The sequence below is a fragment of the Taudactylus pleione genome, unplaced genomic scaffold, assembly GCF_031769625.1.
Source record: "Taudactylus pleione unplaced genomic scaffold, aTauple2 ptg000387l, whole genome shotgun sequence".
Lineage (NCBI taxonomy): Eukaryota > Metazoa > Chordata > Amphibia > Anura > Myobatrachidae > Taudactylus > Taudactylus pleione.
The window spans coordinates 1700591-1728564 of record NW_028284788.1 but is presented as its reverse complement, the minus strand read 5'-3'; the positions used below and the strand labels follow the sequence as shown (position 1 = coordinate 1728564).

The 27974-nt window shown below is 38.6% G+C and overlaps 1 protein-coding gene across 2 annotated transcripts in view; it reads left to right on the top strand.

Moving 5' to 3' along the window:
• ELAPOR1 (endosome-lysosome associated apoptosis and autophagy regulator 1) overlaps window positions 1-27974 on the top strand; it is a 529163-nt gene that overhangs the window by 435160 nt on the left and 66029 nt on the right. For both annotated transcript variants that reach the window (XM_088445747.1, XM_088445746.1), the window contains one exon: window positions 24323-24449. In XM_088445747.1, the coding sequence (XP_088301873.1) occupies window positions 24323-24449 (127 nt within the window). The remainder of the gene's footprint in view (window positions 1-24322; window positions 24450-27974) is intronic.

Genomic DNA, 27974 nt, shown 5'->3' with positions numbered 1-27974 from the left:
ATAGTGTCATGCCTTCAAGTTCTCCATTGCCTGCAATATTACAAACAAGCACCAATAAAGATTATAGTTCAAGAAATAAAACTCAAACCTTATTTACATTTCCAGTCACCATTACAAAGCTAAAATTGTTGACAATAGTCAAATGTGTAGAAAGTTCACAACAATCAATTAAGGTGGTCAAGCAACAAAATTTGGAATGCCAGCCTTCCTCCATAATATGGAGAGGTATAATAAAGTACTTTGGTATAAATTGTGCTGGCACTCAAGTGTTTTTGATTTTTTATTATTTCTTTAAATTGATAAAAACAGCTTAAATCATGTAATTTGGGCCTGTTCCTACAGTGTTTTTTATCCTCAATAACATTAAATTCCAGTCATTTCAAGTCATTTGTGACTACCTCACAGCTCACAATATTGTTCACCAATATTGACCAAAGGCTGACTGGCTACACTAAGCCACAGAGCAGCAACACAAACACACAGCAGTTTAAAATAAATATAGCACATATATGAAGCATTGCGACAAAGCAGTGGCAGACCGGATGGCAGTTTAATAAACTACACGTCCCCATAGAAAGAATGTTTTCATTAATCAAGAATGGCAAAACAGGGAAATGGATGTGGAGTATGTAGTGAAAGGCAGGTAAAACCTTGATTGATTGATTAAGAAAATTTTATTTGAGATGTAAAGCAAACTATTAAAACAGAAGCATCCAAATGTGAGTCTACTTTTCATTTAATGCTATTGTAAACTGATCCTTGCAGCAAATCACAAGCCTCAGGAGTCAGGACAATACAAGAGACAAAAGACTGTCAACAATGCCCCCCCAAAAATATAGTATTATACCATTATTATTATTAGACTTTATTATAAATGATGAGCTAGTAAAGGATTGACATGTGAAAGACAGAAGACCATCATCAATGACCCCCAAAAATACAACCCATAACAAATTGAAAAGTGGTGCACAATGTAATTGTTCTTGGGCTCTCCCATCCACCCTTATGTTGCACAGTATAACAAACCAAGCACTTCAGCCACAAAAGTTTCAGTCCTTGTTGCTAAAGTGTTTGGTTTGTTTGGGCCCCCACAAAGCGAACTACCAATGGGCTTAAGCTAACAGTGTTAATCATCTCTACAGTTGGAAGATGTCCTTATCACCCTCATCCTCATCAGTGTTATTATAATCATCACACAATATTAGCTCATTCCCAGTGGAATCCACCATTACAGAAGTCTCTGTACTTAGATGTAATTAGCGCCGAAGGTCTTCCTCATAGAATTTGTAGTTTATTTTTATGAACATCAGTTTTTCCATATTTTTGGGAAGTAGCCTTCTATGACGATCACTCACAAGGTTCCTGGCTGTGCTAAACACACTTTCAGAGTACACACTGGAGAGTGGGAAGCTTCAGTAAAGCAAAGCTAGTTTGTACAAGGGGCTCCAAATTGCTTTTTTTTTTTTTCATTACAGTATTCGAAGGGACTGTGTGATATGCTAATTTGTACACTGTCCTTAAAGTAATCCTCCACTATTGCTCAGTGTTTCAGATTGAGTCTCAGTAGAGGTTGGCACATTTAAGTTTTTGGCAGTAAAACCGAACCGCACATCTCTAGTACAAATGAACATGTTGAGTGTACATTCAGCATTGTTGTCTTGGTAGTTATAGTTATGAGGATGCTACAGTTAAACATGTTGACTTTGGAACAGAAGCTGCATTTAAGGGCAATTCTGAAGTTTAAACTGTAAGCTCTCGATTTTAGGGCCCTGATTAAGAAAAAGTAATGTTCCTTATTGCTGCACATTGCATCAATTTGGAATGTACTTTTGGGACTAGTTATCTTTAGCAAGATGTTGAGACACTGACTCTAAAAGCTAAAAGCAAAGGCTAAAAAAACCTGAAGTGGCTGCTTACATCCGAGTTCAGACTACTGCATATGCTTGCCAATTGGGATTCCTCTCTGAAAAAAAAAACCCAAAGGCACGATAACTAACAACATCTAAAGATGGCATTAGCTAATGGGCCAAGTTCTGAAAAGCTAAGCTTAGTAACATTTTAAACCAGTCATGGTTAATGCCATGATAATAAATGTATTAGACACAGGGAAAAGTAAAGCATGACACAAATGGATATCTGATTGAGGAACAACAGCCAGTATAATATGTTGGCTTTCCTGCTCACTAAGGGTGAGACATATCAAGAAATGGAGAGAGATACAGATGGGTCCACATACATCTAGCCCCCTTGTGCATTAAATAGCCCTTCTAGTCGCCAAGTATGTTTTAATGTGCCTTTTAACTGTCAAATGCTTCTTATTCGCACAATGATGCAAATAGATAGTGAAAGCAGCTTCTGCTGATTAAAATTATATGTAGCATGTCTATATTCTGTGAGAATTGGAGATGTTGCCCATAGCAACCAATCATCTTCTATAAATTGCTAGATAAATGTTAGGTAGAATCTGATTGGTTGCTATGGGTAACATCTCCACTTCTAAAACCCATACTTTAGTAAATATACCCCTAAGAAGCTGATTGGTTGATTTGATCAACTACTTTTCTTTAGCTCTTTCTAAGGCTTCATACATCTCCCTCACAGTGTTTCTAAAATTTCCAAAATAAGGTCAAGCCACAGGTTCTTTGGATACATAAACAAACAAGTTGTCACCATCATCGTTAATATTGGCTTCAATGCATTTTAAAACAGAAAAAAGTTAAACATTACTACTCTACCACATTTTGGACTGAAAATCGTATGTGGTAATGTTCTTCTGTCTTGTCAAAATTGCAAAATAAACATTGGCTGTTTTTCTTATGCACTTACCAGATACCAAAACCATTTTAGCAATGTTTAGAAGACTTTGCATATCAAAGACAATCAGTACCTATGTTTACAGATCATATTGGGCAATGAATATTGTCACAAAATCTGAACAATTGGCTATAATATTACCTCAAATGTGATCTGCCATTTGGATAGAATTAAATCTTGACCATCCTCAAGCAAAAAAAATTAAGTATAAAGGATGATTGTGGCATTAGCAACATTATACCCATTTATTATTTTTTTTTTGCTATACCATTGTTAAGCCGTATGCAGGAACATAGTGAGAGGGCTCACAACAAGCTGTTGCCAATTGGGATTCCTCTCTGAAAAAAAAGCCCAAAGGCACGATAACTAACAACATCTAAAGATGGCATTAGCTAATGGGCCAAGTTCTGAAAAGCTAAGCTACAAACGTGCAGGTTTTTATAAGTGGAGATGTTGCCCATAGCAACCGATCAGTTTCCACTTATCATTTATCTAGCACCTTGATTGGTTAATATGGGCAACATCCCCACTTCTGAAAACCTGCACTTTAATAAATATACCCGTAAAAACCATTTACATCTTAAAAATCCTCTGAACAGGATGATAATTGATGAGAATAAAATACTGATAGAAGTCACAAAAGATTATACATAAACAAGGTACAGTCGATACATACGCAGGCGCTCTGGATCCAGATTTCCAGCATTAAAGGTGAAGCCTCAGTCAAAAGAAAGAATATGAAGACTAACTACTGGACATAGGGCCTGATTCAGAGCCGGACGCTATTTGCGGATGCTCGTTCAGAAAAAGGGGCTGGCTATTTAAATTGAGTGCTCGCTCTTTGCGGTCTGTTGACGCCTCTATGTCTGAGCGAGCGAACGAAACATGCACTCGCTATTTTGTAAAGACGCCCCTTGGCCGCTCGCATCATACATCATCTCCGCTATTTATTAGATTAATCGAGTACATCGAAAGGCATATGAACTGCTCGCTATTCTTGTGGTAGCATTTTCCTACCGCAATCATGCGAGCAGTTCAGGCTAAAAGACAACCAAGTGACGTGGTCGATGACGCTGCTTTGTTAATTATGCACACCCTTAAAACGCCCGTTTTGACCGTTTGGCACGCCTGCGTTCGGATCTCCACTCCCCCGTTTTCAAGCACCTTCCCCTGTTACCACCCACAAACGCCTCATTCTGTCACTCAAATTAGCAGGCATTTGCTATTTTGCGAGCACACGATTTCCGACCGCACTGACTGGTTGGCGCATGCGCATTACAACCAATATGCATGTGCAGATGTGCGAACATCGCTCGGAGCGAACGAGCGGCCACTTACGAGCGGCTCTGAATCAGGCCCATAGAGCGTCCGCATATATACCGTCTAGAGAGGGGGCAATACAATAGAAAGGGTTGGTATAATCCCATTGGTTCTTCTTCTTGGTTCTTCTGTTACTATGTACTTCATAGGTCAGTTTGTACAGTTGTAATTCAGCTCTCCAATGGCTCTTTGTGTATCTTTTCCCACCGAAGAACAAGTCTAAACTGGCTAATAAACATTACATTACAGAGTACATTTCAATGCCTAACTCTATAATCCATAACTTGCAGACGCATGTTGCGATCTCCTTGCCGATGGAACCAGAGATCTGTAAATAAATAGTGGTTTAGAATGGGACCAAACATGGTCTGCTTATCACCTTAGATATTAAATACATTCATTTCACAACATAATTGATAATGAATAAAACCTCTAATATTAACCTGAGTGCTAGGAAACCTTTCAGTGTAAGTGTGCAATGTGTATAGGGATATTAAATAAAGACGCTAGTATGCGTTTTGCGTCTACGTGTTTGTGGAGTACATTATGAAACATGCTTTGTGGGGTTGTTCATATTATATTAATAAATGTATGTATTTGTGTAATGAGGACTTTTGGCATAGGGCAGTGGCAGATGCATGACGCTAATAATCATAATATAGCGCCGTACACAGAGGTATCATGTAGGCGCCGCAAAATGGCATCGCGCAGATATTAATTTTAGAATCTGGTCTCAGACAATCATCCGGCTTCAACAGTCCACCCTTTGATAGCAAACAACATGCTATAACACTCTGGTCTTACTTTTTATATTTAGTCTTACACTATGGAATATTATTTAATGTTATATTATGGGATGGCACAATGTGGTCATTAAACCATCAACAATGTGTCTCTGAGAGGGACATAAAACTACCCTTATATGCACACCACGGATCTTGGGGGATCATGGGAAAGATATAGGGATGCATCTAACCTATAAAGAAAGTCTTGAAGGGGATAGGGACTTACATCATTTAGGATGTTTAAAATAACATTTAATAATACATTTCATACATGGCTAAATCTATACATCACCTGATGGAACATTCTAGTTCAGGATTGTAATGCAGTTCTTCATTTACCTTTGTATTCATGTTATAACTACTAACCACCATCATAATTTCATTCTCTCGATTCACCTTAGCATTACATTTTCCACATTTCAATACAGCAGGAACACATCTGACACATAAGCCAATTACTAAGATGACAACCAATATGAGGATCAGGAGTTTACCTACACTAGCAACCATTTTACAGGGTTCAACCAAGAGAACCACTCTTCTACCTTTTCCTCTACTTCAGCCACTGAAGCATTATGGTTCTTCCGAAATTCCCATTTCAGCTGCAGAATTTCGTCCATCTTCCGGTCTACCACCTCCTTGGGGTCACTAGTATTATTTGTGATGTACGTGCAACACTTTACACCAAATTGGGTGGCTAAAGTCACACAGTACCCTCCGTCGTGCAGATATTAATTTTAGGATCTGGTCTCAGCCAATCATCCCGCTTCGACAGTTAAAATAGGGAGAAAAAAATCCATGCATAAAAATCAGACACTTGTGTCCTCATTTCCCCTTTAAAATAACATTGAGAGATCACACTGCCAAATTTACACAGTCACGTATGAGTGGTGTCGATATTTAGTGAATTCACACAGGTATTTTGTATCCAGTGGCAATTAAGCATAACAAGCACTTAGCTGTGTTTATTCCTTAGTCTTTAGGGCTATGCTTCAACCTTTATGGACAGATCATTATTTAATGAAGGGGGATGGTGGGACACAAACTAAGAGATGCCAGCGTTGTACTCGACCTCCTATTCTGAGCTATTGTTAGTCGCTACAACTTGTTAATTAATGTAGGGAGGGAGGACGGCAGGCCACACACTTAAAAGTCCCAGTGCAATGCTCAACCTCCTGTTTTCTAAGCCACTGATAGCTGGAGTGAGGGGAGGGGTGAATAATTCTGCTCTTACCCTCTGCTCATAATCTGGCGTTGCTGAATCCCGCAGCCATGGCAGTCAGAGTGAACTGGTTTTGCAGTGAGATCACAGATCACAAATTCTTCAGGAACAGAGTCAAATGTTAAAATCCTGGAGGGTAAGAGCGGAATTATTCACCTCCCCAATAGTGGCTGGAACTGGTTGTATAACAGCCAATTTATCACACTGCATTGTTCATCTCCAACCTGAGGTTATGAAGGTAAAATCATATATTAGAGACACAATGGATATGTTACATAAATTGATCCAGATTACGTGGAGATAATTTTCTTCTAACCACTGCTGATGTAAGCAGATTATACTGTTAAAGAACACTCAAGAGGCATAGAAGCTGTGGGAAATTATCTAAGTAGAAGTAGTTTGGAAGAGAAAAAAGATTTCATTTATTTTGGACAGAATTAGTTTTATCTTGAACAACAATATTTTTGGTATAACAGGAAATTTTACCAGCAAAGAAAGGGGACTGCTATGGGTACACAATTCGCCCCATCATATGCTAATCTTTTCATGGGTCTATGGGAAGATCAGAACGTGTGGACGATTAATGATTTTTTAAAAAATATTAAGATTTGGTACTGTTTTATTGATGACAAAGCAAATTAGAGCTGGAGGAATTCTGTAAAAAGATAAATGAGAATAATTGTAATATTGAGCTGACATATCAGATCAGTAAAAAAAATTTCCTTGATTTGACTGTGTATATCGAGGAGGGAACATTGAAAACAAAATCCTATTTTAAACCCACTGATAGTAATTCGTATTTATCAACTAAAAGTAACTACCACCCAGTATGGATAAAGAATGTCCCCAAAGGACAAAAAAAAAGGATAATCTATAGGAACTGTGCTGACACTACAGTGTTTAAATATCAGGCCAAGGAACTTAAAAATAAATTTGTGTCTAAGGGCTACGAAGAGAAGCTTCTCAATAATTATATTACTAATTTAACAAATGTTGAAAGTGGATTTGTTGAAACCGAAAGAGAAAGCTGAAAAGCATGATGATATAAATTGACCATTTATTACTATGTACAGTAAACAGTATAGGGAGTTGGAGAGTGTAATTAAAAAAACTTTGGCATCTCTTGACTAGAGATTCCCTATTAAATTCAGTTATTCCACAAAGACCACAGTATGTCCATAGTAAAGCCACAAACTTGAAAAATAAATTAGTAAAAAGTGCTATCCCACCTAAAAGATCTAGTAGAATAAAACTGTAGGTTTCCACAAATGTGGTCTATGTTTAATGTGTAGAAACCACAATACACAAGCAAGTAAGACAGAAGAATTTAAGTCCAATAACAAAATTTATTGTATAAATGATTTTATTATGTGCATCACAAAGAACTGTATTTATTTAATAGAATGTGAGCGCGGCCTACAATATATAGGTCGCACGTCAAGGCCTTTGAAAGATAGATGGGTGAACATTTGCGCAACATTAAACAATGGAGTCAAAAATCATTCGTTATAGAAACATTTTAAAGAGAACTGTAATAAATGTTGTCGATCTTTAAAACATGTAATAGGCATACAGTTGGTCCAAAATCATAGGTGGAAGAATAAAGTAGATCAAGGTTTGGCCCAAACGGAAATTAGATGGATCTATGAAATGGGATATCTAGCACCGAGAGGGTTAAACCTTGAATTTGAATTAAAGTGGTTTTTATAGTACCTTATTATTTTTAATTCATATATTTTATGCTTTTAGTATACAGTATGTTTTATTTTATCTGGATTTTTATTAATTTGTGTTTTAAAATATTATGTCATATATTTATATTTTATGTATCAAGGTACTGTGAAATAAGTACTGAAGGTTATTAGATAATAGGTATATATTTTTTCCTAGGGGGTATGATTTATGGATTTTAGGATCACTATCTCCTACTATTGAATCCGGAACCCACGGGTGTGAACTTTGTAACACCTGGAAGGGAGATGGTGCAACACGGAGTGAGTGGAAGCTTTGGCATCTCCGTTCATAGGGAGGAGACTGATAGCATTATGCGTTCCACACGTTGGGCCACATAGCATAGAGAGTGGCCCAGGGAGGGCGCGGTAATTGAATAGTCGGTCTATGACATCTGGAGGTCTAAGCAATGATACAAAGGAACCGGATATAGCATGCGTTCCACTGTATGGATGTCACACTGTCATTTATGTAAATTTAGCCGCAATTAAGTAAGTAAATGGGGATTTTTCTAAACACAATCTGATATGGATGAATATATGGGGATGAAGTAAGTCCCTATGTTTCTTTTATACACACACTCATAAATAGAGGTAAATTGGATGAGAGCATGGAGTAACCATAAGGATTCACTAAAGGGCGGAGTAGCGGAGGTTAGCATAGAACTCACACCTTGAAAAAGGCTCCATGGGAGCAGAAATGCATTGGTGAGCTTGTGATAGCAGGAGGAGTACCAGGTGATATTTTGTGGAGGATTTTGACTGTACACAGAACCAGGAGGATTGCATGAACCTAATACCTGGGAGGTGACTGTTTGTAGCCCGTTTTATTGCAAATTTTGGTGTGTGCTGTCCTACACCCCACACTATCTAGTACGCTGCTTATTTGAAGTTTTATGAGTTATGTTTTAATATATGAATAAAAACTATGCTTCGCTATATATAAATATACTTTCTTTTTGAGGAAAAATGGATATACAAAAGTTCCACTGGGAAGGAGTGCTTCACCCTAGGGATTGTGAAGAATTGAAAAAGGGAAAACTACAGAATTGTTCTGGGACACAATCAACCCCATGGTTATTGGGAATTGGTACTTACCTCAGGAGCGCAATTCATCACAAGTACTGTACTTAATATTTTGACTTTGAATAGGGTATTGGTGACCACCCGTGCAGTCATTGCAGTTGGATTACATAATTGATCTATACAATCACTGCAAATAAGAGTCATGGATACTCAGTAATATAATAAAATCAGTTTATTGTTGAATAGCAGCATTCAGTGTGTCTGGGTCTATTTCATTTTTGTCCTGAGCAGCACCCCCATACCTTATTATTGGCATAATTGGTAATTACTGGGGTCCTTATTAATATTAGTTTGTGCAGTGGTCCCCTTTCCATTTCCCCTGTAAATTAATACTTTGTAACTGAGCTTGAATTTTTCAGCTTTTCTTTCCACTAGTGCAACCAAGATACCATATTAGTATATTATATATTACTTATATTTTATTATTATATAATTTATTATATATTATCAAAACATCTTGTGGATTGCATAAACAAATGTAATATGGCATCATTCAACCTAACTCAAGATTTAAATGAAAGATGAGTAAAACTGAAGAACAGTTTAGATTCAGCTTTTGGTGGGGATTCAACATCATCAGACCCATTAAATAGAGATTGGTCTAATGATCTCTTTCTCCTGAAGCAAACTGATTAAACAGAGTAAAGTATGCTAGAACAGATCAATGTTTGATAATTATATCAAAAGCAATATAACACCAAGGGGCCTTAGGCCAAATATTTTCCCAACTTTTGAGTTGGCAAATGAAGATCTAAAGAAGGAATGAGTAAACACACTAACCCAACTTTATTAAAGTGTTGATAAAACAAGATGAAATTCTTCTTAATCAGTACTCTAGGGAAATCTCCACATTGAGGGAAACTCAAAAAATTTGAGAGAGTCAATACATTTCAGAAGACAAAGTATAATAAATTCAAAAAAGAAATTGAGGAATATGAACAAAATATTAAATAGAAAAAACTGATAAAATTGTGAAGTGATAGAAATGATTACGCACAGAACAATGTGTATAGAGGGTGAACTTATCCTCAGTGTAGTAGAAACATCAATACATCCAATTATTCCACATCAGAAATTGATTCCTCAGAGAATGAAGATACATACAATAGTGGAAGAGACTGAAATAGGGATTTTTTAGCACAAAATCTCAAAGGGGTCAGGGACCACACAAATATGAAAGATTTAAGATCAGGAAGGGGGCAGGAAGAAAAAGAGATGCAAGAGAATGGAGAGAGGAGCTGAGGGAGCAGAGAAGGAACAGGAGGTAAAGGATGATGCATTGAGAATCATCAATTTAACAGATAAGATCTTGACAGATGATCAAGTTTCCTTACTAAGTAAAGGACTTTCCTTCTCACCACAACATCATTTGGATATATTTAAATGTCAAAAGGATTTACAATTATTTATATGCAAGATACTCCTAAAGAATTTGTATTGTAATCAAAAACGTTTAGGTGACAATATACCACAAAATTATATGGTTACTCCTCCAATATCCTTAGAAATTGAGGATCAATTGGCTTTGAAGATACTGGAGGAATTAGAATCAGAAGGAATTGAACTAGATCCTCCCTACCAATTACCTTATGATCCCTCCAAAATTAAAAAACAATCTAGCTTCTTTCCAGACTTTAAAATCTCCCCCCCAGTAAAAGTTTATCTTGATCTAGTTTCCAGAGATCTGGATAATTTATTCCAACAAAACAAAGGAAAAACACATCTATACTGATAATATAACTAAAGGAGAAAAATCTGCTCTTCAGCAGATAGAAACCTGGCAAGAAGTGAAACCCTCGGGTAAGGGAGGGTTATGATGTCCTATGGCCCAAATCCATGTATACAGAAGAAACAACTGAGTGATTCTATATGCTATAAACCATTGATATTCAACCCTAACAACTTTTTGGCTTCGTATAATGGGATGGCCACCAGAGCATTTAATGACGGTGTCATTAAAAAGAGGGATTATGATTTCTTAAAGATGGATAAGGCCAAGATAGCTACTTTGTATTTACTGCCACAAATACATAAAGGATGAAACAATTCCACCAGGCAGTCCAATAGTCTCTGGTATGGAAAGCCTGTCCGAAAAAGCAAGTATTTTCGTAGACCAATACTTACGACATTATGTATTATTATTAACTTCCTATACCATGGACATGATGAATAAACTACAACACTTGACTGTAAATCAAAATACTTGGCTGGCAACATATGATGTTGAAAGTCTATATAGTAGTATTGACCATACAAAAGGTATTATGGCAGTCACATACTTCCTGAATACGGAAACACATAGGGAATTTAATGAATTCTTTATATCACTTTTGGAATTCATACTTACCAAAAATTATTTATTCTGCAAAGAACGGTTCTACCTACAGGTGTGGGGTATATCAATGGGTAGCGCTTGTGCCCCCACCTATGCCAACCTGTATATGGGTTGGTGGGAACGAGAATATGTATTCAGTGAAGATCTTGAGCAATACACTACACATATCCTACTGTACCTCCGGTACATAGATTACATTTTAATTCTATGGAAGGGAGAAAAGCATATGTTGAAAGACTTTATATCCATCTTAAACAACAATGACCTCATTTTGAGGCTTACAGGAAAAATACGTAAAAGGGAAGTGAATTTTTTGGACTTGACTATCAAAATAGAGGAAGATGGATGGATCACTACGGATGTTTTCTGAAAACAGACTGCAACCAACAGTATCCTACATTCGACCAGCTCACATTTACTGAAGACAATTAATGGAATCCCCGAAGGGGAACTATTGCGTACTAAAAGGAACTGTACAGATACATATCGAACATGGGAACTTCAAGTACAGTATGTGAATGACAAAGAGAGAATACAGTAGGAATTTGATTAAATCAGCTGTACAGAGTGTCAATAAATACCCAAGAGACTCATTATTAACCCCAAAGAAGAAACTTAGAAAGAAGAGCCAATGAGATTCGTTGGCACATTTCATCTAAATTTTCAACAAGTTAATAACATTCTACAGAAGCATTGGAGCATTCTTCAAATGGATACAGATATAAGAACCTTTCTCCCCAATAGAGTACAAACAAGTTGGAGAAGAGCCTGGAATTTAAGGTATATTTTAGTTAAAAGTCACCTTAAGACATCGAAATAGACAACTAAGTTTAATAAGAAAGGATCATAAAGTTGTGGACGATGCAAAGTGTTCAAGTACATGGTCCTGAAAGAACAAGTTTGGCAAACAATGGGTAATCCCCAACTCTGTTGTACCGCCATGGGCATAATATACCATCTTGAGTGCCCATGCGGTAAAGTACTGTAAACGTGTGCAAGACAATCAGATCCATGAAAATAAGGATATTGGAACATGTGAAGAGCATTCTTAATGCCAGAAAGGATGTAGCAAAATTTAAAACATTGACACCAGCGGCAAGTCACTTTTTACATCACCACGGTAATAGTCCCATAGGATTAAGGGAATTTGGAATGCAACATGTACAGATGGGAATTAGAGGTGGAGATGTAGATAAGGAATTGCTGAAGGCAGAAACTAGGATGATTTTACTTATGGATGGCTTGTCTCCAAAAGGGATTGAATGAAAATAACAGCTACTTACCAGTTTTATGATCCTTTTAGAAGCTTTCAAAAATGTTAACATTTGAAAAAAAAAAAATCACATTGAAAACCTCTACTGCATCATACTTACTCTTACCGACTTTTCCTATGGATCATTTGTTGAATGTTAATTATAATGACTTACCTTTCTTAATACCTCAGTTAGGGACCATTTGACACATGTCCTGAGAATAATCTAGGATATCCACATTTCTTATTTTTTTAGTAATCCTCATGAATCATTACATAATAACTGTTCTTTATTTTGATATGATTCCCATAATGAATTATATGGGGATGTCATGGTAACAACGTGGAATTGGTTGGGAGTATACAACATAAAAGTACCTATAATATAGAAGAATGTACAATGTTATGGTTTTCTTTTTACTCTCTTCTATATTTAAATTAAGACCAAGTTTATATGATGGATGTGGAATGTGGAATTAAAGAACTGTTTGAGAATTAAATAACAGGTTGAGACTGTGAAATGTGGAATTAAATAACGGTTTGAGACTACTTTAGTAATAAAATTACATTGTGGGATTGGTCTGGTATAGGATATATTTATTTACATTAATCTATGAAGATTTATATATGGTTTGATTTGTTTTTGTAATATATTTCCATAAGTTTTTGGTGGAATTATTAGGTTTAATTTTATTGATTTAATTTATCCATTTATATTTATATGGGATATGTGATTAATTATTATATATCATTATGTGAATATATAGATCTATATATTTTATACCACTTATTCACTATTATTTATTATGTAAAGGCATGTTGGTACATTATGCATTCCCTATAGTCATGATATTAGTTTGATAGTAATCAATCTTATTTAGTAATTTTTTTATTACATTTAAAGTCCTGGTAAATAGGAATTCACTGTATTTGCTGTGTCACTTGTATATTATTTTCACTTCACTTTGTTTAATTATATTTATATTAGGATTGGATACAGAGGATCACTAAATTTAAAAATTACTTTTCTTACACCATGTTACACATGACATGTAGATCACTGACATATATATATATATATATATATATTCATATATCAATATATAGATTGATTATATAAAAAGAGGGTGAATGATACATACTTATGTACCCAGTAAAATAAATTTTTTGATATGTAATAATTTCATATATATTTTGCATATATTTATTAGAATTTAATGGTTTTCTCTCATAGGATAATATACAGTCAGGTGCATAAATATTGGGACATTGACAGAATTTTCATATTTTGGCCTCTATTCACCACCACAATGGCTTTGAAATGAAACAAACAAGATGTGCTTTAACTGCAGACTTTCAGATTTAATTTGAGGGTAATTACATCCAAATCAGGTGAACGGTGTAGGAATTACAATGGTTTCTATATGTGCCTCCCACTTTTTTAGGGGCCAAAAGTAATGGGACAAACTAAACAATCCTAAATCTAACTTTCACTTTTTAATACTTTGTTGCAAATCCTTTGGAGGCCATTACAGCCTGAAGTCTGGAACGCATAGACATCACCAGACGCTGGGTTTCATCCCTGGTGATGCTCTGCCAGGCCTCTACTGCAAATGTCTTCAGTTCCTGCTTGTTCTTGGGGCATTTTCCCTTCAGTTTTGTCTTCATCAAGTGAAATGCATGCTCAATCGGATTCAGGTCAGGGGATTGACTTGGCCATTGCATAACATTCCACTTTTTAGCCTTAAAAAACTCTTTGGTTGCTTTTGCAGTATGTTTCGGGTCATTGTCCATCTGCACTATGAAGCGCCGTCCAATGAGTTCTGAAGCATTTCACTGAGTATGAGCATATAATAATGCTCGAAACACTTCAGAATTCATTCTGCTGCTTTTGTCAGCAGTCACATCATCAATAAATACAAGGGGACCAGTTCCATTGGCAGCCATACATGCCCATGCCATGACACTACCACTACCATGCTTCACTGATGAGGTGGTATATTTTGGATCATGAGCAGTTCCTTTCCTTCTCCATACTCTTCTCTTCCCATCACTCTGGTACAAGTTGATCTTTGTCTCATCTGTCCATAGGATGTTGTTCCAGAACTGTAATGGATTTTTTAGATGTTGTTCGGCAAACTCTAATCTGGTCTTCCTATTTTTGAGGATCCCCAATGGTTTACATCTTGTGGTGAACCCTCTATATTCACTCTTGTGATGTCTTCTCTTGATTGTGGACTTTGACACAAATACACCTACCTCCTGGAGAGTGTTCTTGATTTGGCCAACTGTTGTGAAGGGGTTTTTCTTCATCAGGGAAATAATTCTTCTGTCATCCACCACAGTTGTTTTCCGTGGTCTTCCGGGTCTTTTGGTGTTGCTGAGCTCTCCGGTGCATTCTTTCTTTTTAAGAATGTTCCAAACTGTTGATTTGGCCACACCTAATGTTTTTGCTATCTGTCTGATGGGTTTGTTTTGATTTTTCATCCTAATGATGGCTTGCTTCACTGATAGTGACAGCTCTTTGGATCTCATATTGAGAGTCGACAGCAACTGATTCCAAATGCAAATGTTACACCTAGAATCAACTCCAGACCTTTTACCTGCTTAATTGATAATGAAATAATGAGGGAATAGCCCACACCAGTCCATGAAATAGCTTTTGAATTGATAGTCCCATTACTTTTGGCCCCTTAAAATGTGGGAGGCACATATAGAAACCGTTGTAATTCCTACATCGTTCACCTGATTTGGATGTAATTACCCTCAAATTAAATCTGAAAGTCTGCAGTTAAAGCACATCTTGTTTGTTTCATTTCAAAGCCATTGTGGTGGTGAATAGAGGCCAAAATATGAAAAGCCTGTCAATGTCCCAATATTTATGCACCTGACTGTATATGCGCTCTTTTATTTTATTTCTACAGCCAGACCTATATGTAAACCATACCACTTTAAATATATTGATCTATTGACCATATATATTCAATGATTTGGATCATTATTTAGCTGTTAATATTCCATAGAGACAATAAGAAATTTTAATGCGAGTTCTGCATATTGGATCTCACACTCGTATTAGTAGGATTTTTCCCATTGGTGGTTCTTAACACATGATCGCGAGAATTGACTTGATTGGATGCCATTATCCATTTAACCTGGGTAAACAGAACACTCGGGTTTGTTTTGATTAAACTTATTGTGAAATGTAAGTCGGTGTTCCTAGACGCTGACCACTAATGCTGCTCCACAGTTAATATGTATCAATATGTTGTAATGTGATTATGATCATTACCTAAACCTAATGCAAAGTATATCGGAAATACAACCTAGCATTCTAATGACATTCCGTCAGCCAGCCCCATACACAGCCAATTTAGAAGTGTACACAAACATTTAACTGAATAGATTGTAGCCTGACGAATTAATACATACTGCATTGTGGCATCCACCCGACTTGCCGGAAACGGTTACTAAATATATTGTAGCCATGCACGAGCCACTCATTAGACATAGAGTCTATGGATTTCAAGGCATCGTGGCAGCTACCCTGATATACGGGAGATAATTACTCTAATACAGCCGCTCAATAGACACATAAGTTATGAGCTTTAGAGATGACAACCCTGTGTTATTTATATTCTCTTAAGTATATACGGAATTATATGTTATAGTGTAGCTACTATGTGAGTCCACACTGTTTTTATTAGTAATATTTCCCTGTATAGACGCTGAACCAATTACAATACGAGGACTGACAGCCAAAAGTCTGGGCTATGTGTAAATTATTACCAATGTAAGAGAAGCTTCACTTTTCTCCGATTTTTGCATAAAGCCAGTGGCAGTAATTTATTAAGATGTGTTATCAGTAATATTGTTGCAATGTTGGGATATTAATACAAACGTTTATAATTGTAACCAATGCTACAGAGTCCTAAATTGGTCCCGTATTTAATCACTTATCCAGTGATAGTATATGATTAATATAGTGTTCTATCAAAATAAAACCTGAGAAAATGATACTCCAAACAGAGCAGGATTAATAAATATATTACATCTGGCTGAATGAGAAATACACTATATAAAAATAGCAACAATTGTGTCCAGTCAGAATGACTTTAATACACAATGTAATATATTGACGAATTGATTTAACACACTATATTGTATAATAAGAATCTCTCAGTTGATGAAATCAGCAATTTATCTGTTCTTGGAAAGGGAATAATCTGTGGAATTATAATATTTACCTATATAAAGAGAGACCAAATATTTAGTGAGAACAGGTTTACTGGTTTAAATCATGAGGGGAATTAATATATACCCTTGTCAGATACACATAGATATTTACTTTAATAGGAGTTTTTCCGGGAAACTCTGTATTTTTTATATAGCTGAAACTATTCTTATTGTCTGGATTGTTCTTGGATTTGACAATTATACAGTATAATCTAAGGGACATACCAACCAGATATCAATTCCTAATGCATTGGTAACATAATTGATGTATACAATCACTGCAAATACAAGTCATGGACACTCAGTAAAATAATAAAATCAGTTTATTGTTGAATAGCAGCATTCAGTGTGTCAGGGTCTATTTTATTTTTCACTTTTTCAAACTTTTTTTCACCATTTCTTAAAAGCTATACAATTTTGACATATTTCGCTGAATAAGGTTTCAACATAGAATAATAAAGGTTATATTTTATGTAAATCACCAATAGTTCTCTCTCCTGTGCGCCAATAAAGGACATCTCTTTTCCAATTCTTTTGGAATATTGACATACTGTTATGCCACATGATAATAGCACATACATTAATATAACTAAGTTGAGAGCCAACTCACCTAGAGGTTCCCCAGAATCCTCCTAATAGCACTACTAAAACCAGCACACCCTCCCAATGCTGGTCTCATCCATGCCTCTCAGAATGGTAATATAAAATAGTAGCTGCTCAGATCAACTTAACCACTTGCCTGGCATTGTCGTATCAGATACGACCATACCAGACTGGGCTTTCCCTGACATGGTTGTATCTGATACGACCAGTCAGAAATGCCCACTAGACGGCTGTGGGAAACTAATCTTCCCGCAGCCGCCTATGTCAGAGGGACCTGTTGGTCCCTCTACACCAGCTGCTCCCCCTTCTGTATTTCCCGATCAGCTACAGTGATCGGGTACCCGGCAGCTACAGAGAAGAGCAGCCACTGGGGAAGTCAGCGCTGCCCCGTCTCTCCCTGTGTATTCCCCGGCGGCCAATGAGAGCAGCAGCCGCCGGGAAGCCAGTGTCGTTCCCCCCTTTATGTTTACTTCCCGGCAGCTCCAGAGATTCGAACTGCCGGGGAAGCCAGTCCTTTCCCTGTATTTACCCGGCAGCTGCAGGGAGCAGCAGCTGCTGGGGAAGTTAGCACCGCCTCCCTCCCTGTTTATACCCCAGCGGCTCCAGAGAGCTGAGCCGCCGGAGAAGCCAGCCCCTGTCCCCCTGCATATACCCAGTGGCTGCATGGAGGAGCAGCAGCCGCCGGTGAAGGTAGCACCGCCCCCATAGTGCTCAGCCACCGAAGAAGCCAGCCCCCGTCCCCCTGCATATACCTAGTGGCTGCATGGAGGAGCAGCAGCCGCCGGTGAAGGTAGCGTCTTAATTCCCCCTCGCTGTCCGTGCTTGTGGTAGAGATTTGTTTTCTTATTTTGTTTTGCTTTTCTTGTGATCTTCTCTTTGATATTGTTCCTGTGTTTTGGGTGAGTACATGCTGCTGTACTAATTCTATAAAAATTGTCCAGAAAGTCTTCGGCTTCATCTTCTGTTCCTTGATTGTTTTGGTGTTCCAAATTCTTTCTGTTTTTTCATTTAAGCGTTCCCTTAAGGCACAGGCAGATAGGTCTAAAATGGCCTGTTGGTTATCTCTGCCACAGTTAAAGCTCTCTATAAGGTTTGTATTGGTGTATTCCTTTGCAGTCTGATCGTATTGCCCTCTATAGGTCCTACTGTTTTAATCCCCTTTTCTGTTAAAAACCTCCTAGTTTTCTTCTTGGTTGTGCTGTTTTATTCCTTTTGGGTTTTCTTGATGTGCTTCATCCCTAACAGTGTCATAAGATCTTTGAAGGGCATATTTCCATTGGGGGTTTTACCCTCTTCTGTTGCAGTTCATACGAGTATCATTTCTGTTTTTGTTTGGATGGATGCTACTTGAATATGGGGCCGCTCCATAGTATCTTGGTGATTGCTGTTCTTTCCATTGTTTCCTCAAACTTCTGTTATCTATTGGGTATATCTTCATTCTTTCAGGGTTTCCTGTACTAAATGTTCCGTTGTTTTAATTGGTCTGATTAGAAATATTTATTCAATTATTCGACCTCCAATTTCTGTAGTTATTGTTATAATCTTCTAAATCTCATGTAATTTTTCTCTTTTTTTTGTAGAATGACTTCTTCCAATTTTAAGTTTATTGTTAGTGAGAGCTTCTAAGTACTTAAAGTCCACCAGATTTTTTAGAGGTTGCAATTTTTTCTGATTTCTGCATTTTTTTATTGCAATGTCTTTGTCCTCAATTATAAGCTTCATGAGGTTGTAAGAGCAATTGTCAAAGACTTCATTCCATTTTGATCGGAATTGGTAAATTCTTGAGTTAAAAGTTGTATTTTTTAAAATCTTCAAACCCCTTGGTATCATTTTTTGTTCTACGTAGAAGGAAAGGGTGGTGCTCTCCAACCATTGCTTCATTTCTGACGTTTGTAATTTCTCCAGTTTTAGGTATAAACTACAAAAGTTATTTTCTGATACCTTTGGTACTTCTTTAGATGGTAGGAATGTTTCCAATTGTTTTAATCTTTTCTCTTTATTAAAAACTATAATTGTAAGATGAACGATATTATTTAGTACAAGTATAGAAATTGGTAAAAAAAAAGGAGTGTAATATATGATAATAAAAAAGTCACATGTGAAGCATGATCAAAACAGCAGCTGCCACAATGGGGTAATACGTAAAGTATAATATGAGAAAAGAGGATGCGCTAATGTTAGATTAAAAAAAAAACTAAAGAAAGGGGCAGCTGGTAGTGTGTAGGTTACCCCACCTACGTTATTACTGGAAACAAAAACAGGGGATACAACCTGTATTAGGATATACTTTAGACATTGTTTTTCTCAAATGGCATAATTGGACAGTTTTTATTTATTTTACATATCATTATCACAAATTGAAATTCAATTTTGTCTGAATTCAGTACATAATCCTTTGAAATATATACAGTCAGGTGCATAAATATTGGGACATTGACAGCATTTTCATATTTTGGCCTCTATTCACCACCACAATGGCTTTGAAATGAAACAAACAAGATGTGCTTTAACTGCAGACTTTCAGATTTAATTTGAGGGTAATTACATCCAAATCAGGTGAACGGTGTAGGAATTACAACGGTTTTAAGGGGCCAAAAGTAATGGGACAAACTAAACAATCATAAATCTAACTTTCACTTTTTAAGACTTTGTTGCAAATCCTTTGCAGGCAATTACAACCTGAAGTCTGGAACGCATAGACATCACCAGACCCTGGGTTTCATCCCTGGTGATGCCCTGCCAGGCCTCTACTGCAAATGTCTTCAGTTCCTGCTTGTTCTTGGGGCATTTTCCCTTCAGTTTTGTCTTCATCAAGTGAAATGCATGCTCAATCGGATTCAGGTCAGGGGATTAACTTGGCCATTGCATAACATTCCACTTTTTAGCCTTAAAAAAACTCTTTGGTTGCTTTTGCATTATGCTTCGGGTCATTGTCCATCTGCACTGTGAAGCGCCGTCCAATGAGTTCTGAAGCATTTGACTGAGTATGAGCATATAATATTGCCCGAAACACTTCAGAATTCATTCTACTGCTTTTGTCAGCAGTCACATCATCAATAAATACAAGGGAACCAGTTCCATTGGCAGCCATACATGCCCACGCCATGACACTACCATCACCATGCTTCACTGATGAGGTGGTATGTTTTGGATCATGAGCAGTTCCTTTTCTTCTCCATACTCTTCTCTTCCCATCACTCTGGTACAAGTTGATCTTTGTCTCATCTGTCCATAGGATGTTGTTCCAGAACTGTAATGGCTTTTGTAGATGTTGTTTGGCAAACTCTAATCTGGTCTTCCTGTTTTTGTGGCTCACGAATGGTTTACATCTTGTGGTGAACCCTCTATATTCAGTCTTGTGAAGTCTTCTCTTGATTGCTGACTTTGACACATATACACCTACCTCCTGGAGAGTGTTCTTGATTTGGCCAACTGTTGTGAATGGGTTTTTCTTCACCAGGGAAATAATTCTTCTGTCATCCACCACAGTTGTTTTCCGTGGTCTTCCAGGTCTTTTGGTGTTGCTGAGCTCTCCGGTGCGTTCTTTCTTTTTAAGAATGTTCCAAACAGTTGATTTGGCCACACCTAATGTTTTTGCTATCTCTCTGATGAGTTTGTTTTGATTTTTCAGCCTAATGATGGCTTGCTTCACTGATAGTGACAGCTCTTTGGATCTCATATTGAGAGTCGACAGCAACTGATTCCAAATGCAAATGTTACACCTAGAATCAACTCCAGACCTTTTACCTGCTTAATTGATAATGAAATAACGAGCAAATAGCCCACACCTGTCCATGAAATAGCTTTTGAATTGATAGTCCCATTACTTTTGGCCCCTGGGAGGCACATATAGAAACCATTGTAATTCCTAAACCGTTCATCTGATTTGGATGTAATTACCCTCAAATTAAATATGAAAGTCTGCAGTTAAAACACATCTTGTTTGTTTAATTTCAAAGCCATTGTGGTGGTGAATAGAGGCCAAAATATGAAAATTCTTTCAATGTCCCAATATTTATGCACCTGACTGTATATATTGAGTATTCGCTACACTTTTTCATGTACTATTGAATAAACATTCTATAATATAGTTATATTCATCTGTTTCATCTTTCTGTAATACACACAACCTGTTTCAGACTGTAAAAACTTTCATGTCACATTAGGAGAGCGCTGGTTTCCCCTGTTTTTGTTTCCATTAATATATCTAAGTTGAGAGCCAACACACCTGGAGATACCCCAGAATCCTCCAAATAGCACTACAGGAACTAGCCCACCCCCTTCCCAATGCTGGTCCCTAAATGCCTCTTAGAACAGTATTATAAAATAGTGGCTGCTCAGATCAACTTATCTTATTGGCCATAAAATTGATTTGGACTTGACCACCAACCCGTGGCACCCATACAAATGCCCCATGACACTACAAAGTACCACAGCACCCAATTTGGGAACCATTAGTGTATATAACAAAAAAACGATGAAAAGAACATTTTTTTTAAATTACATACCTACTGGATCCACACTATGGGCCTGATTAAGAGTTAGGAGCAGTTCATCAATTTTTCAATACAAGGAGTATAAATACATTCATTTATTTTAGGTTTTTTCATGTAACGAAAATGATGGGTGCTTTTCCTGTAGTGAACAAATACATTGTGCTTATAATGAAATTTAGAATTACGTTGTACACATCCCTTCCCAACTATGGGGGGTATTCAATCAGACGTGAAAAAAGTCAGACGATTTTCGCATGCCGTACTTTTCGCCGCCATCGCTGCTTTTACCTGCGGAAAAGTATAGCACGCGTCCCCGCATATCGCCCTATTCAAATACAAAGGATGCGAAAACCGGTGAAACGCAATAGGCAAAAAGTGTTGTCAGTTTTGGAGAAATCAGACTGACACCCCCCAAAAGATGCACTAACATTTGGGATCACTGTAGATGCCCCCGAATAGTCCTGCTGAAGCTATTTGGGGTACTTAAATGCTCTCAATAGCTGCTAATTTGCAATTTGCGTATTTGCACAAGTGGTGAAGAATAGCATTTAGCAGTTTTTTTTGTGAAAATAACTAGTCCCATCAAATTTGGGGTACATGAAAATGGGTCTAAGCATGGTTAAAAATCGCAAAAGTGAGGTTTTAAATAACTTGAAAAATACACCTTCAGCAAGCACCTGCAATAAAAAAAAACACCCACCCATACTTGTAGACACCCCAAAGTCTATTTAGCTAAGTTTGTACCCCAACTTTGAACTTTTTTGCCCCCTTTTTGAAAGTCAGTTTTTGGGGTGTTCTTTAATTTTTTTTTAGGATTTTTTTGATGCAGTTTACCTTTGGGGACCTGTCCTAATGGTGCAGGGTGGTTTCCCCACCCTTGCACCCCCAAATTCTGCACTTTTCTCGACAGGTTTCTTAAGGGAATCTTTTTCGCCTATTCCGATGCATTGAGTTTCCGCACCGGCGAAAAGACTCCACAATTGAATACGGGGATAAGTTTTTGCCTGGCAAAATGACATCACCACCAATACTTTTTCACAGAAACTGACTTTTCGCACCTAATTGAATACCCTCCCTATAACTCTCTCTGCACATTTTAAATCTGCCTAACTGCGGAGCAACATGATTTTGCCAATGTGCAAATTGCTAATGTTTTGCTTTGCTATTAACATTGATTCAGAAAGTGGAAACTTTACACAAAGAGGAAATGTGTCATCATGGTAATGAAAGTATTACAAAATTTCACCGCACTGTCACCAAGATTACTTCCCAAGGAGTAATTTGTTAACACCACTGGAAAAAAAAACATATGGTTTGATGAAAATTATTATTTCCAAAATAACTTAAACAAATATAATGTAACCCATAATAAAATACACTATATATCATTTAAATATTTTATGAAATGCAAATATACTTATCTATGTTAAAAATTGTAATCTGTCTCTATACGGTGTCGGCCACACACCAAAAAAGTCTCTCTAGTTTAACAGTATGATCCCCCTTGCTCAGGTTTAAGTTTCTGTGGTTTCCTAATATTCCTGAGCTTTGTGTCCTTGTTTTTGAAATAATAGTGTTGAGTCCTGATCAGGGGCGTATTTAAAATGGGTGCAGGGTGTTTGGTGCACATGGGCCCCTGGGTCCAGGGGGGCCCGCACCGCACACCCTGCACCCATAATATACTTACCTCTATGGAGTCCCATGACGCCGCAGGGGGGTGGTGCTGTAAAAACGGCTGAAAAATGGCCGCCGTGGCCATTTTCCCGTCGTTTGGGCATGCGCAGTACAGGGGAAATGGCCGCCATGGCCATTTTCCCAGTGACCTGCGCATACGACTATAGACTCTGGGCACCCTCTAGTGCCCAGAGTCTAAAGGTGTGGCGCTGGCCGCGCACCGCTCAGTGCACTGCTGGCCACTGGAGGGAGAGGAGGGGGCCCGTGACGGGGACTGCACACGGGCCCCCTCCTCTCTAGAAATGCCCCTGGTCCTGATGTTACTATCCAGTTAAACTAGCTAAATTCATGACTCTACCAGCATTATTATCTAAAGCCACAGTTAAAATACACTGTGGGATTCAATTAGCCTCAATATCTTACAGCGTGAGGAAGAGGTGAACAGAATTCTATAATAAGTGCAGCCTTGTGGGCTTATCACTGGCTGCCACGGGCTGTAATTGAATAGCTCAAGACACTTTATCATGGCTGATTCTAACATTGAGGCTAATTAAATTCGTCCCACAGGGTATAGGCTTTGTGAAAGACAACCAGGGCTCAAATTCCAGGCCTCTGGCGGTAGCACTGTTGAATTAGCATAGTAAAATATCTACATTACAGGAAAAAAAAATGCATGTTACAATTTCAATCAGACATATCACTTAGATTAAATAAATGAAAAAAAAAAATGTTTTGGGGCTAATTTAGTGAAAACTATTTCTGTTTGCAGTGTGTGTTTAGAAGGAACCTGTGATGGCTGCACATTTCACTTTCTGTGGGAGACAGAACAGGCTTGTCCTCTTTGTACTGTCCATGACTACCACATCATCACAAGCGTCTGCCAACATGGCATCCAGGTATTTCAAGAATTCCAGACCTGCTTTATCAATTATCATTAATTGTTTCCACCTAAATTCCCAGTTCCCCTGTTTTTACAGAACAGTGATATCACGAACAACTCTGAATTAGACTTTTTATAAATGCAGATTTGTCGATTTCATAGAATTTTTTTACTGTGTGATTTCTGTAAACTATGGTGCAACTAAATTGTGTTAAATAAGCATTAGCAACATTTAAAGTAACCATTACAACACAAGTGATATATACATTTTTCCATGCTCAGCATTGTGCATACTGTGGTGAAGAAATATTCATCTGACATTTATGGCTTTCATGCGTAAAAGGTAATATTTAGCAAGCGCTATATTAAAAAGTGTATACTGTTTCCCAGGACAGTCACACTGTACATCATCAGATTGATTAACAATTTTTGCAGCCTGAATCAACATGTAAAAATATGTCTGCAAAACTGTGACTAAACGAGTATTTTGAGTTGTATGTATTTTATGATATGTGCAACTCTAAGTATTTTATGTTAAAGTATGCAGCTGTATAAACATACACTTTAAGCAAAGATACAGCTGCAGTGAAGGCATGCCAATCATCATCAGTAACAGACTGGGGTATGAAGGGCCCACCAGGGAATTGTAATAGTAGGGGCCCGCTGAAGGGGTGTAACAGTCTGCCAAAGTGGGTGTACCCAGTGAATATAAAGGAGTGGCATTAATATGTGCAAATAGATGAAGGAGAAGTTAATTAGCGATAGAGAAAAGGTTGTCCTCATCAGTACCAGATTATGGTCCACATGGGCTTGGAGCTGAAATTCATTAATGGGCTATTGTGTGCCACTACAGGGGGTGTGACTAGTGATGTGGGAGCTTGACCAGTGCTGTGCAGGTGTGGTCAGCACAGGGTGTGTGGTTTGTGCCATGGGGTATGCTAGTGCCTTCCTTCAACTACTTTAATTTATAGGGGCAGATTCAATTACACACAATATGAAATGCGGATTGTGATACATATGCCCCTTGTAGTCTTATACTATGGTTATGCCCAGTGGCTTAACTAGGGCAGGGCCTCCGGGGCTCGTGCCCTGGGTGCTCGTGCCCACAGGTCCTCCCCAGTCAGTCAGTATAGTGTAGACCGCAGCGACTGCAGTCTGCACTACACAGTAACACACACATAGCCGTCGGTGCTGGGTAGTACACTCGTACTACCCAGTGAAGATGTGTGTGTTTCAGCAGCCAATGAGAGTCAGACAGACACTCATTTATTGCTGCTCCCACTGCCAGAGCCCAGGCTGGAGCTCACTCATGAGCTCCGCCTTCCGGCTCCTGCAGAGGTCATGACATCTCTCCTATAGTACTGAGCGAGAGGACAGAGGAGAAGACAGTGACGGGCACAGCAGGAGTGGGGATTCAGGTAAGTCAGTGTTTTGTGTATGTATGTGTTACTGGCTGGGGGCACTGTATCATTAGTGGGGGTACTGCATAGGGGGGATCACTACTGGGGGCACTGTATAAGGGGGACCACTACTGGGGGACTGCATAAGGGGGACCACTACTGGGGGCACTGCATACTGGGGGTACTGTATAAGGGGCACTACTGGGGCTTGCATAAGGGGGACCACTATTGGGGGAACTGCATAGGGGGGACTGTATAAGGGGCACTGCATAGGAGGGCACAGTTTAAGGGTGCACTACTGGGGGCCCTTCATAAGGGGCACTATATAAGGGTGCACTACTGGCGGCACTGTATAACGGACACTACTGGGGGCACTGTATAAGGGTGCATTACTGGGGACACTGTATAAAGGGCACTACTTCATGGGGCACAGCTACGGGGGACATTGCATAAGGGGCACTATTACAGTGGGCTTTACAAGAGGGGCGCTACTACTGTGGGCATTAAGGTGCGAATGGAATGGAAAGGAATGTTCCCAGAGTGACGAGAAAGGGGTGTATGTCCTTTTGACCCGTCCCATTTTTCAGTGGCCACACTCCTTGTGGCATGTGACCATGCTCATTTTTCGGCACGTGCACATAGGGAGGAAGTTACGCCAAACCTTGGACATTGACACTGACATAGAATCATTATATGATGCAGGCAGCTGCAGCCAACAGACAGAGTAGGAGAGTCAAGGGGTTTCAGGACACTAAGCTTAAAGCACAGCACAGATATTAACCCCTTAACTGGCAACATCGCATATAATGCGACTGAGCCAGTAGTGCTTCAGCTGGCAAGGTTGCATCACATGCGACCGCTCCGCACCGCTGCTTCTCTCGGCTTTTACAGGGGAGATCCATTTTGTACTTGTGCAGAACAGATCTAATCTGACTCCCAGGACCACCAGAAGTGATGCAGCAGTCTGTGACCACCGACATCACTTTCGGAATTGCTCCCCAGAATCGCTCCCTCTTAGTTCCCCTCTAAGCACTATTTGGCTGATCTCTGCAAGTGCAGAGACCAGCTTCAGCAGGGGGGACTGATCATAATTTGCATAATTTTGATAGGAGCCCTATGGGGCTGCGAGCACTTTTATGCAAATCCGGGATGCCGTCACGTGCGGCAGTTGTCGCAATGACTCGCTCCAGTGCGTACATCACGTATAATTGGATTAACCCCATAGACTTCTGAATTGCCATTTTGGAATCACAAAGAAATAGTTTTGACACGTAATAAATGACAAAATAGCCCAATTTTATACATTGTGTTGTCAATTCTTATTTTTATAATAATAACAATGAGGAAATTTGAAAGTGGAATGTGCCAGGCAGGTCTTGAAAATATCCTTAGTTAGTCCCCAACTCTAATTAAACTTGAGACACTGTTTTTCCTATGCCGCCTGTGTCTGTCTTGTTCTTTCTGCCTTCTTCTGGACTCCAGGCCTGATTAATTACGGATCGCTATTGTGATCACAGCTGCGATTACGCACGCAAATCCACTGCGAAAATATGCTAGTGATTGCAATCGCAATACCATACACAGCCTAACATAAGGACGTCACTTCCCCTTACACATCCGTAATACCTTGCAATTCTGCAAACCATTGGTACCATCGGAGCCTTCCTCAGAAATTGCTAACCTCAAGCTGCGTAAGGCATCACAGTGACTAATTTATGCATGCCCCTGTAACGGCATGCCTGCCTTTCACTGACCACCCACCCTGTCAACACCCCCAAATGCTCACTTCCTGTCAATCACTCTGCGATGGGTCTGCGTGGTCTCTACGATCGCAGTGTGATCACAGTGATTCTTTCACGCACGCACACTGCAATGCTGTCTGTGTGCATAACTGCAGTTGGGCTCTATAATGAATCAGGCCCTCTACCCACAAGCGTCCCATGATGCTGCTGCGTAGAATAATTTATTGAAAATACGCACTGTAGTCAAACACAAGTCCAGAACTTTCAGCACTTCAGAGACAGTGCTGGCTGCCGCTGGTTCTGTGCTCGGTGTAGCACAAATTCATACTTTGTGTGCAGTGTACGGGTGGTCAGTGTTGGTGGCCTGGGCTCTGAAATAGCGGGGTTCACATCAGCTAC